At 38.0% G+C, this 13,764-nt stretch overlaps 1 protein-coding gene across 2 annotated transcripts in view; it reads left to right on the top strand.

The window, feature by feature from the left end:
* The window catches only part of abcc3 (ATP-binding cassette, sub-family C (CFTR/MRP), member 3), a 98,114-nt gene extending 94,082 nt beyond the window's left edge, over positions 1 to 4,032 (top strand). For both annotated transcript variants that reach the window (XM_079851960.1, XM_079851959.1), the window contains exon 31: positions 3,587 to 4,032. In XM_079851960.1, coding sequence (XP_079708086.1) covers positions 3,587 to 3,695 — 109 coding nt within the window. In that variant the 3' untranslated portion in view covers positions 3,696 to 4,032. The remainder of the gene's footprint in view (positions 1 to 3,586) is intronic.
* Positions 4,033 to 13,764: the final 9,732 nt, after the last annotated feature.

The raw sequence follows: 13,764 nt of genomic DNA on the forward strand, positions 1-13,764 counted from the left end.
CACACACACACACACACACACACACTCACTCACTCACTCACTCACTCACTCACACTCACTCACTCACTCACTCACTCACACTCACTCACTCACTCACTCACTCACTCACACACACACACACACTCACTCACTCACACTCACTCACTCACTCACTCACTCACACACACACACACACTCACTCACTCACTCACTCACTCACTCACTCACTCACACACTCACACACACACACACTCACTCACTCACTCACTCACTCACTCACACTCACTCACTCACTCACTCACTCACTCACACACACACACACTCACTCACTCACTCACTCACTCACTCACTCACTCACACACACACACACACTCACTCACTCACTCACTCACTCACTCACACTCACTCACTCACTCACTCACTCACTCACACTCACTCACTCACTCACTCACTCACTCACTCACTCACACTCACTCACTCACTCACTCACTCACACTCACTCACTCACTCACTCACTCACTCACTCACACTCACTCACTCACTCACTCACTCACTCACTCACTCACTCACACTCACTCACTCACTCACTCACTCACTCACACTCACTCACTCACTCACTCACTCACTCACTCACTCACTCACTCACTCACAGTCACAAACATTCTCACACAAACATTATCACACACATGTTTAAATGTATAACATATATTAATAGATTCATGCCTTATAGTCACATTAAGCAGATTAGAGCTGGACAAAAATATAGTTTATATTTTGTTTAGTTTACATTCATATATATATATATATTAGTCGAGAATTTAGTCTGATTCAAGAGGAATCAGAATGCCATACTGACTGGAGACAGGTGGAGCCGGGGATGGAGGAGGGGAATTATCTCATGAGAAACGAGAGGAGCTGCTGATAATACTGAGGAAGCTTATATATGTATACAGTGATAGGTGTCGTATTCCTATAGGTAGAGGATCAGCTGACGAGAGCTTGACTAACGTGACCTGCCAGAACTAACTCTACGCTTGATGAATCCAGAGCTTTGAATGCTGAAGTGAATTAACTGTGTAAGCTCGCCCTCGATCAGCCCAAAACCGGCATCCGACCAGTGCGGAAGGTCTCTGCGTTTTACTGTCTTTTTCTCGAGGCAAAGTATTTTTGGATTAAATACAATACATTTGAATATGTATTCTCTCGTTATTTCATCTGGCTCCATAAATGAAAAGATTTTAATGATATCTGTGGATCATTAAATGTGAGCGAATGTTTGACTGTTCTTTTTAACTCTTTAATGAAAATAATGTCAAAGTAACACATAGGCGTAATTTGCAGGTGGGACGGGTGGGACATGTCCCCACCACTTATTGCTAAGGTCGATATTGTCCCCACCACTTTTGAAACATCTCACGGCACGAATGTACCAATACAAATAAATAAAACATCTCCAGTTAAATAGCAGAGCATTCATTTAGTTCGTTTGTAAGAGGCGATCTAGCGCTGAAATGTGTTGTTTTTGAAATCAAGTGATCAAAGTGCTCATTGCCGCTGCAATCAGTGGCGCGGATACTGTGTTCTCTTGTGGCCCGCGCACAGTCTTCACTCGGACGCGCGCTTCAATCCGTTGTGGAGACTCTCTATTCGTTCCGGTGAAATTACAAAACAAAATGCATACAAAAGTATGCTTGTCTGATATACAACCACTGATAAACATAATCGGTTTTAATGAGAAAAAAAAAAACTATACGAGTGTGGATTAGAACCCACAACCTCTGACACGCTTGCCAAAAGATCTACCACTGGACCATTTCAATACACGTATTTATAACAGATTTACCCACACCAACATATATCAAACCTCATTAAACGACAAATTAAACCCATGCACTATTTCAATCGATTTCTGGACATCGTAATGTTATTGTACATACATCGATTTATGATTTAGCATTCATAACCTCCCCCCCCCCCCCCCCCCCCGTAAAAAAACAAAAAAACGCCCCACCCACTTTTTAAAACAAAGTTACGCCACTGAAGTAACAAAATAATCAAATGTAACAATTTATTATGTCAGGTAAATGTATCATGCCAATTTCATAATCAATTCAAAGATAATCGATACAAAACATCAAATGCTCTGGAATAAAGAGAAGAGATGCAAACCCGACATTAAAATTCTTTGAGGTCCTTCAACATCATGGGCTCATCTGAGTAACAGAAGGGTCTTGACCCAACATTAAGATACATGATGCTAAGAGTTTACTCTTAAAGGAGAACTCCGGTCAATTTTAACATTGAGCTCATTTTTTTGTACATTTGGAGTGCTGTCAATACAGAGAACAATGACAAAAATCGGTGTTGCCTACACCGTGTTATCCTCTTTTTAAAATTTGCACCCTGTTGACTTCAATGGGGCAAGTTTTAAACCTGCTTTTAGCCTCTTAACATCCTTGATGTGTCATTACAAGTGCACAGAAAATGTGAGTGATTCCTTCTGAGTGAACACGAGTGAGTCTGACTGCAGTAGATGTGCAAGATATGAATAAAAATGATGTTATTTAAGCCAGCGCAAATACCTGTGTTTACATCCTGTTTTCGGCTGAAGTCCAAAGTAGTCTATTGCCGAGTTCACGCGCGTGATCATAGGTAACTAAACCAATGCGCGTGAACTCGACAATCGATTACTATGGACTTTGACTGGAAACAGGATGTAAACACAGGTATTTGCGCTGGCTTAAATAACATCATTTTTATCCATTTCTTTCACATCTACTGCAGTCAGACTCACTCGTGTTCACTCAGAAGGAATCACTCACATTTTCTGTGCACTTGTAATGACACATCAAGGATGTTAAGAGGCTAAAAGCAGGTTTAAAACTTGCCCCATTGAAGTCAACAGGGTCCACATTTTAAAAATAGAATAACTCGGTGTAGGCAACACAGATTTTTGTCGTTGTTCTCTGTATTGACAGCACTCCAAATGTACAAAAAAATTAGCTCAATGTTAAAATTGACCGGAGTTCTCCTTTAAGTAAGAGTCACTCTTAGCATCATGGGCCAACTTGAGTTACAAAAAGGCCCGATCTTCTCGTTGCATTCCATTATATAGACAGAACCTCTTTCACTTGGAAACATGTGCTAACAATGGTAATTTGCATTCAGAGGTTACACCTTTTGGGTGTAGGAGACCATTTATCTAGAGACCACCTTCCTCTGTGTGCCAGTTATCTCTGAACTCTTAAAAACCTTATTACCTGTTGTTTTACTTATTTGGAAATGAGACATTTGTACCAGTCGCACTGAGACATTTCAAATGATACTAAAATGTATAATACTCGATGATAATCATTCACATTTAACTATATATTTTCTTGGGTGAATTCAGGTGATCTGAGCATGAGAGAGAGAGGGGGTGAGGGATGAGGGAAAGAGATGTAGATTAGGATGACTCTGAGGTCTTGATAGTGCACAAGGGGGAGTTCAAATGGTAATTTCCAGAAAGGTCTTCTGTCCTCTCAGGGTCCGGTCGCTCTTCAACCAGACTGTCCGGCATTTCCTAATTTCTCAATTCTTACACCTGCATGTTTTTGTCTCGACACAGAGTGCTTGTTCTGGATAAAGGTGAGATCGCAGAGTTCGACACGCCGGCGACTCTCATCGCTCAGAAAGGAATATTCTTCGGCATGGCTAAAGACGCAGGTTTAGTGTGAAGCGTTTCGCTGTGAGAAACCGCTGTGCCTTCGCTCACTCTCAGACTCTGAATGTGTGGGTTTGTTCTCACTCAGCAGCGTCCAGGATCTCTTATTGTTTTTTACATTAATTGTGTTTTCTATAACTACAGTGCCACTGTTACTGAATGAGTCGCTGTCAGGATGAAGCAGTCTATTTTTGTACTGTATTATTTAAGTCACTTTCTGAAGTTGTTCATAGGGAAGATTTACTGCTCAGTTACGTGTGTGATTCCTTTTGTAAACCAAATCTGTACAAACTTGAATTCTGTTACCAGAATTGGAGCATTGTTGCATTTATTAAAAAATTCATACTGTTTCTGTGTGCATTTCATGCTTTCTGTTTTTAACCAGAGTAATACCATATGTGTGTGTGTGTTTAATTGATAGTTTATAGTAATTAGCTTATTTAACTGCAACAGCTGTAAATCCATGATCAATACAGCATTAGTGATTTCTCATAATTTTGACAAAACCAGCCAGCTAAATAATAATAATAATAATAATAATAATATATTGTTGGATTTATTAAAAAAGTAATACTTTTACTTTAATGTGTATTTCCACTTAAATAAAACAAAACAAGATTGCCATTAAAATAACTACAGATTTTGTAGATTTAAACTATTTTAAAATAAAATATAATTTTAATGTTTAACGGTTTTCTGATCAAAAAGTTTAAATGAAAGTTGACAGTTAATAGTATATCAAATACATTTTCAAAGAAAGCATGAAAGGTAAATTATTGTTTACTAAAATATTGGTCACTTTACAATAAGGTTCATTAGTTAATGTATTAACTAACAATAAGCAATACATTTATTACAGTATTTATTAGTAAATACTGTATTTATTAATTAATAAATAAAAATCCAGCTGTTCATTGTTTGTTGAACTAATGTTAACAAATACAACATTTGATTTATTTTAATAATGTATTAGTAAATGTTGAAATTAACATTAACAAAGATTAATAAATGCTGTAGAAGTATTGTTCGACATAAGTGTTTGTTAACTAATGTTAATGCATGAACCTTATTGTAAAGTGTTACCAAAATATTACTATATAGAAACGACAAAATCCTGCACACTCTCCCAGCCTGCAAAAAGGATCAAGATTTTCAGCAAAGTTCAGGCATCATCTGCAGTTGTGCAATATGTATTTATATAAAAAAAAGTGTTGATCAGTGATGAATGAATGTGTGAAGTGATAGTTGTGTAAGATCTGGCCACTAGAGGACGTGATGGTGATAACATGAAACACACACTTTCCTTCAATAGAGCCAAACATCAACTAAACCTGTTCATAAGTTAAACACCTCTAAACTGAAGACACTCGTGCTTTTATCGACAGGTTATTACACATGTAACGTTAAAGCGTCGAGTCTTTGAGTGCTTTAGTGTGAATGTATGAAAATCTGCCTCAGTTTATCCAACATAAAGCAGGTCAAAGGGTGTCATTCCTCTCATTCTGGACACAGCTGCTCCTGTCTCACTGTAAACACCTCGAGATCAACACATCAGATCTACAGATCCACAGCTGAAGATATGGAGCACATTTCATCTATCTATCATCATAATCTGTAGACATTGACTTTAGTCTCTTAAACTTACAAAATCACAATTATATACATGTAAATATACACTACTTTACAAAAGTTTGGGATTGGAAAGATGTTTAATGTGTTTGAAAGAGTCTTTTCTGCTCACCAAGGCTGCATTTATTTGATCAAAAATACTGTAAAAATTGTAAAATATTATTCTAATGTAAATCATCTGTTTTCTATGTGAATATATAGTAAAGTGTAATTTATTCCTGTGATCAAAACTGAATTTTCAGCATCATTACTCCAGTCTTCAGTGTCACATGATCCTTCAGAAATCACTCTAATATGATGATTTGATGCTCAAGAAACATTTATGATTTATGATTATGATTAATGTTGAAAACCGTTCATATTTCTGTGGAAACTGTGAAATGTTTTTTTTTTTTTTTTTTTGAACGGTTGTGTATTTGAAAATTAAATTTGAACTAATTATCTTATTATCCTTTTAATTTAATTTAATAATCAGTTTAGGTATCAACCTGATTATTTTAGTATCGATGATATACTATTAATATTTTTGATTACAATTTTAATCTTAGTTAATTTAGTCTTTTTTTCATTTTAATTTTTTTTCCAACATAGTTATTTTAAGTAATAAAATTCATGTTTTTATATTTTATTCTTGTTTAATTCATGTTTATTTTATTTAAAGTAATGAATTTTTATATATTTTGGGTTAGTTTCATTACTATATATATTCATTCCTATATATATATATATTATATGCTATATATATTATAGTTTCATTACTATATACATTACTGTATGTAGCCTATATATGTGTGTGTGTGTGTGTGTGTGTGTGTGTGTGTGTGTGTGTGTGTGTGTGTGTGTGTGTGTGTAAAATGTCTGCAGAGTCTCAGACTTTCAGTTTGTTCAATGGTTTTCTCCTCATTCCGAATGTCAAACACTTCTTCAGAAATGAAATTGCCCAATTGAGTGAGACAAGCCCACAAAATTCCCTCCACAGCTTGTTCCGGCTCACGATGCAAGCTTAATCACGAACAATCTCCCGGAGGCAGAAAAAGATCCCGGATCTTTAAATATCCTCGTGAGTGACAAACATTGGCAGGGGCTGCGAGGATCCTAACAGGAGGAGCTGTTTATTCCCATTCATCTCCCAACAAGACGCCTCACGCTCACAGCTGTCCATCATAAAAGTGCATCTATCTGTCATAAAAGTGCATCTATCCATCATAAAAGTGCATCTATCCATCATAAAAATGCATCTATTCATCATAAAAGTGCATCTGTCCATCATAAAAGTGCATCTATCCATCATAAAAGTGCATCTGTCCATCATAAAAGTGCATCTATCCATCATAAAAGTGCATCTATCTGTCATAAAAGTGCATCTATTCATCATAAAAGTGCATCTGTCCATCATAAAAGTGCATCTGTCCATCATAAAAGTGCATCTATCTGTCATAAAAGTGCATCTATCCATCATAAAAGTGCATCTATCCATCATAAAGAGCATCTATCCATCATAAAAGTGCATCTGTCCATCATAAAAGTGCATCTATCCATCATAAAAGTGCATCTATCCATCATAAAGTGCATCTGTCCATCATAAAAGTGCATCTATCCGTCATAAAAGTGCATCTATCCATCATAAAAGTGCATCTATCCATCATAAAAGTGCATCTGTCCATCATAAAGTGCATCTATCCATCATAAAAGTGCATCTATCTGTCATAAGTGCATCTATCCATCATAAAAGTGCATCTGTCCATCATAAAGTGCATCTATCCAACATAAAAGTGCATCTATCTGTCATAAGTGCATCTATCCATCATAAAGTGCATTTATCCATCATAAAAGTGCATCTATCCATCATAAAAGTGCATATATCTGTCATAAGTGCATCTATCCATCATAAAGTGCATCTGTCCATCATAAAGTGCATCTATTTATCATAAAAGTGCATCTGTCCATCATAAAGTGCATCTATCCATCATAAAAGTGCATCTATCATAAAAGTGCATCTGTCCATCATAAAAGTGCATCTATCTGTCATAAGTGCATCTGTCCATCATAAAGTGCATCTGTCCATCATAAAAGTGCATCTATCCATCATAAAAGTGCATCTGTCCATCATAAAGTGCATCTGTCCATCATAAAAGTGCATCTATCCATCATAAAAGTGCATCTGTCCATCATAAAAGTGCATCTATCCATCATAAAAGTGCATCTGTCCATCATAAAGTGCTCCACAGGCTCTGGCGGGTTAATAAAGGTCTTCTGAAGCGAAGCGATGCGTTTGTGTAAGAAAAATATCCATATTTAAAACTTTAAAATTGAACATACGGATTCCACATAAGTGTAAAGCTTAAAGGGATAGTTCGGCCAAAAATGATATTTAACCCATGATTTACTCACCCTCAAGCCGTTCGAGATGCATATGTCAATCATTTTTCAGACGAACACATTTTCAGTTATTTTAGAAAATGTCTTAGATCTTTCAGTGGTTATAATGTGAAGTTATGGGGTCCACCTCCTTCAAGTCCCAAAATGTGCATCATCCTTCACAAAAGTAATCCATCCGGCTCCAGGGGGATAAACCAAGGCCTTCTGAGGGTATCTTGCTTCCGGCAACGGTCGACGCGTGTTCACGGAGATGGATGCCGGTGTATGACGTAGGACGTAGCGTTTGATTTAGCTGTACTTCGTTCTACGTCACGACGCTTCCTACGCTACGTCCTACGTCATACACCGGCATCCATCTCCGTGAACGCGCGTCAACCGTTAATAAGGGTGTATTTTTTCTTTTGCACAATGCTGTGAACAAATTAGAATTGCAAAGAGCATATGCAGTAAACATGTGAAACATACATATCCAGTGTCTTGTACTCAGTTACCTCACTAAATACAGTAATGTGTAACTTTACTGTATTCTTCAAATGCCTGTGCCAATAGTATATAGTGCTGTCTTGAGCATGTTCAGGTAGTGTCACCAAGATCTGACTTTTTTGCATTGGAAAACATTTACAGAGTAAACTGTCATAATGAAAACATGACAAAGCCATTTGACTATCCTGTTCATAAACGATGTGTCAGGACTTTCATCTTGATGACACTGACACATCCATTGACACGAATACTTGCTTTTGAGGAATGAGCTATCCATTTTGAGCAAGTGACACGCTTTTGCGGGTTATCAACTAGGATTTGCAGTTTGTACTAATTGTTTTGAAAACTGCATTAACTGTTGAGCAAATGTAAATATTGATGTGAGAAATGCACCAAAGCGACTGAGAAAAACTGTAAAAACCCCCAGAGCCTGTGGAGAACTTTATGATGGACAGATGCACTTTATGATGGACAGATTCACTTTTATGATGGATAGATGTACTTTAATGATGGATAGATGTACTTTTATGATGGACAGATGCACTTTTATGATGGACAGATGCACTTTTATGATGGATAGATGTACTTTAATGATGGATAGATGTACTTTTATGATGGACAGATGCACTTTTATGATGGACAGATGCACTTTATGATGGATAGATGCACTTTTATGATGGACAGATGCACTTTATGATGGACAGATGCACTTTTATGATGGACAGATGCACTTTTATGATGGACAGATGCACTTTTATGATGGACAGATGCACTTTATGATGGACAGATGCACTTTTATGATGGACAGATGCACTTTATGATGGATAGATGCACTTTATGATGGACAGATGCACTTTTATGATGGACAGATGCACTTTTATGATGGACAGATGCACTTTATGATGGACAGATGCACTTTTATGATGGACAGATGCACTATTATGATGGATAGATGCACTTTTATGATGGATAGATGCACTTTATGATGGACAGATGCACTTTTATGATGGACAGATGCACTTTTATGATGGACAGATGCACTTTTATGATGGATAGATGCACTTTTATGATGGATAGATGCACTTTATGATGGACAGATGCACTTTTATGATGGACAGATGCACTATTATGATGGATAGATGCACTTTATGATGGACAGATGCACTTTTATGATGGACAGATGCACTTTTATGATGGACAGATGCACTTTTATGATGGATAGATGCACTTTTATGATGGACAGATGCACTTTATGATGGACAGATGCACTTTTATGATGGATAGATGCACTTTATGATGGACAGATGCACTTTTATGATGGACAGATGCACTTTTATGATGGATAGATGCACTTTTATGATGGATAGATGCACTTTTATGATGGACAGATGCACTTTTATGATGGATAGATGCACTTTTATGATGGATAGATGCAATTTATGATGGATAGATGCACTTTATGATGGATAGATGCACTTTATGATGGATAGATGCACTTTTATGATGGATAGATGCACTTTTATGATGGACAGATGCACTTTATGATGGACAGATGCACTTTTATGATGGATAGATGCACTTTATGATGGATAGATGCACTTTTATGATGGATAGATGCACTTTTATGATGGACAGATGCACTTTATGATGGATAGATGCACTTTATGATGGATAGATGCACTTTATGATGGATAGATGCACTTTTATGATGGATAGATGCACTTTATGATGGATAGATGCACTTTATGATGGATAGATGCACTTTATGATGGATAGATGCACTTTTATGATGGATAGATGCAATTTATGATGGATAGATGCACTTTATGATGGATAGATGCACTTTATGATGGATAGATGCACTTTTATGATGGATAGATGCACTTTATGATGGATAGATGCACTTTATGATGGATAGATGCACTTTTATGATGGACAGATGCACTTTATGATGGACAGATGCACTTTTATGATGGATAGATGCACTTTTATCATGGATAGATGCACTTTATGATGGATAGATGCACTTTTATGATGGATAGATGCACTTTTATGATGGATAGATGCACTTTATGATGGACAGATGCACTTATGATGGATAGATGCACTTTTATGATGGATAGATGCACTATATGGACTTCAAAACGTATTAGTCTGAATTCTGAAAGAAGAATGTCATATGGGCTAATTTAGATTTGTGGATGAACTATCCCTTTAAAGTCGTTCTCTTCATTGGGATCAGCGGTGTTTCTTCATGTAAAGAGTGCTGTCTGCTGACAGATGATGGACTCGCTGTGAAGCGTGAGTTTCGCTCCCTCAGGGTTTGGATTTGGCTCTTCCTCTTTACCTGTCCGATCACTTCATGCTGCGGGCGAACGATGTTTCGATGGACCGATGACAAAGCAAGATTCATCTCCGGTGTTAAAACAAAGCGCAGGTTTGTGTTTGAAGGCCAATTTATCTTCACACTGTCAGTGCATTTCCCAATTTAGAAGTCTGGCGTTTACGGCCCTCTGTGTTTGTGTCGAGTCTAAATGATTCCTCATTCCTGGTGTGGAAACTGTTTTCTGGGAAATAAACCTGAGTCGTGACTCGTGTAAGGGTTGGGCCCTGAGAATATGAGCATGACATGATGTTTTCATACAGAAAACAACAAGGTTACGTGCAGCCGGTGTTCCAGCATCTGAAGACGTGCGGAGTGTGTGTATGTGTGTGTAATACAGTGTTTCTCAACCGGCAACACAAAAGTGGGGCACAAAACCCTTTTGAGTGGGTCCAGAAATGAGTAGCCAAAGAAACTGTTTTTCTGATGCCAGACTTTTATTTTGAAAGACGTGTGTGAAAGCTGTTGACTCTTCTGTCAGACGCAGTTTAAAGTCCCCATGAAATCCAAATGTTTTTTTTTTTTTTTTGGCTTTTAATATGAATGTGTTCGCCTTACTGTTATCTAGAAGCTAGTGTGCTCCAAAACAATGACAAAATTCACATTTAGAAGATATAAGCATTCAAAATGTACACTCTATTCCGCCAATATAGATCAATGAATTTGATGACATCACTCTGCACATCACTCAGCTTGTCATCAGATTTTCTGTCCAATCAAATACGCTCCAGAATCTGAAGCTCCGCCCCCTACATTATAAACAGATTCTGAAGCTGCGGCTGAAATCGGTCACTTGTTCTCACATTTACTGTTTTCTACATGGTGAACAGTACATAGGGGATCAGACAGTGCACTATATAGGGGACAGGGAACGATCAGACAGTACACTATATAGGGGATAGGGAACGATCAGACAGTACACTATATAGGGGAAAGGGAACGATCAGACAGTACACTATATAGGGGACAGGGAACGATCAGACAGTACACTATATAGGGGATAGGGAACGATCAGACAGCACACTATATAGGGGACAGGGAACGATCAGACAGCACACTATATAGGGGATAGGGAACGATCAGACAGTACACTATATAGGGGACAGGGAACGATCAGACAGTACACTATATAGGGGATAGGGAGCGATCAGACTGTACACTATATAGGGGATAGGGAACGATCAGACAGTGCACTATATAGGGGATAGTGCACTATATAGGGGACAGGGAATGATCAGACAGCGCACTATATAGGGGACAGGGAACGATCAGACAGCGCACTATATAGGGGACAGGGAACGATCAGACAGCACACTATATAGGGGACAGGGAACGATCAGACAGTGCACTATATAGGGGACAGGGAACGATCAGACAGCACACTATATAGGGGACAGGGAACGATCAGACAGTGCACTATATAGGGGACAGGGAACGATCAAACAGTGCACTATATAGGGGACAGGGAACGATCAGACAGTACACTATATAGGGGACAGGGAACGATCAGACAGCGCACTATATAGGGGACAGGGAACGATCAGACAGTGCACTATATAGGGGACAGGGAACGATCAGACAGTACACTATATAGGGGACAGGGAACGATCAGACAGCGCACTATATAGGGGACAGGGAACGATCAGACAGTACACTATATAGGGGACAGGGAACGATCAGACAGTGCACTATATAGGGGACAGGGAACGATCAGACAGTACACTATATAGGGGACAGGGAACGATCAGACAGCGCACTATATAGGGGACAGGGAACGATCAGACAGTACACTATATAGGGGACAGGGAACGATCAGACAGTGACAGAAATGATTGGCACATTCATTGAAATGGTCAAGCTATAGAAATCTTTCAAATGTAGCGAAGGGTTCAAGGCATTCTAATTTTCAATCAAATATACAGTCAATAATAATATGAATACCATATACAACAAAAAATGTATTTGTCTGCTATCAGTTTAAACTGTCTACGGTTTCTCAACAAGGTGATATTGACTGTGCTTTAATAATTAGTATGCTTTATTACATCCCAGAGTTTTTCATGCCTTTCACAACTAAATAGCCTATTATTTCAATAGCACACCCTGAGGTTGTTTCAGTCCTCACTCACTGTGTTTAGATTGACAGGAGTTTATTAATTTTTTGTTCCTATTACACCATTTCCTCAAACAAATACATGACTTGTTGCCTCCGTGGAGGGCAGGTAAGGTAAAGTAGGGGAGCTGAAAGAATGCGGTGTGTTTTAGCTACTCCTCCAGCAATCAATCACACACGGAGAACAGTTGCTGTTTCAGTATGTTATCAATGTGCCAGCGGCTTCATGAAAGACTTAATTCCTGCTGGAGGCCAGATCCTCTCCTCAACCTGGATCCTTCACTGAAACACGCTTCCTCTGAAACGTTGGAGGAAGAAATAACGTGTTGTTCGACGTTCGGTTAATGATATATTTGGATCCAAACTCCTGAGGCGTGTGTCATGCGGGAAACTGCTGATGGCCAGATTGAAGTGGATCACTCTTAAAAAATGAAGATGATTTATCTAAGATTCCATGAAGAACCTTTAACATATCTTTTGCATGGCACAAAGATTTTTAAATGTTCTTCGCACACACAAAAAAATGGTTCTTAAGAACATTGGGAACCCAAAATGGTTCTCCTATGGCATCACTGCGAGAAAAAGAAACCTTTTGGAGGCTTTATTTAAATTATTTTATTTATTTTTAAGAGTGTAACATCTGAGATGATTGGATATGTCTAAGATAACATGCTGATATTTCCCCAAAACTAAGTGTTGCACACAAAAAAGTGTAATTCATAAAGAGCTTGTCCTCATTTGACACGCTTGTGAGTCTGAATGGGTTTTATGTGAGGACGAGGAATTTCCTATAACTGTCGAACAGTTAAAGTTAACAACAAGGCACTGTTAGAGTTAATCTGTGTTCGCTGGGGTAAAATAAGGTGAAGCTTCTCATGAACAGCCCAGCGTTAAAACCGGCTGGAAGATATTCAGGTCAGGTTATGTTAACAATATTTTAGAATAAAAGAGGTTAGTAAACTAACTTTCTGGAAGCACTTCTGGCATAACCTATACATTATATATATATATATATATATATTGAATATTTCCTACGGTGTTGTTTATATGCAGTCAAAGCATTATTCAGTCAAAAGCAGGAGTGAATGAAGCGTG

The sequence above is a fragment of the Squalius cephalus genome, assembly GCF_949319135.1.
Source record: "Squalius cephalus genome assembly, chromosome: 19".
In the NCBI taxonomy this organism is placed as follows: Eukaryota; Metazoa; Chordata; class Actinopteri; order Cypriniformes; family Leuciscidae; genus Squalius; species Squalius cephalus.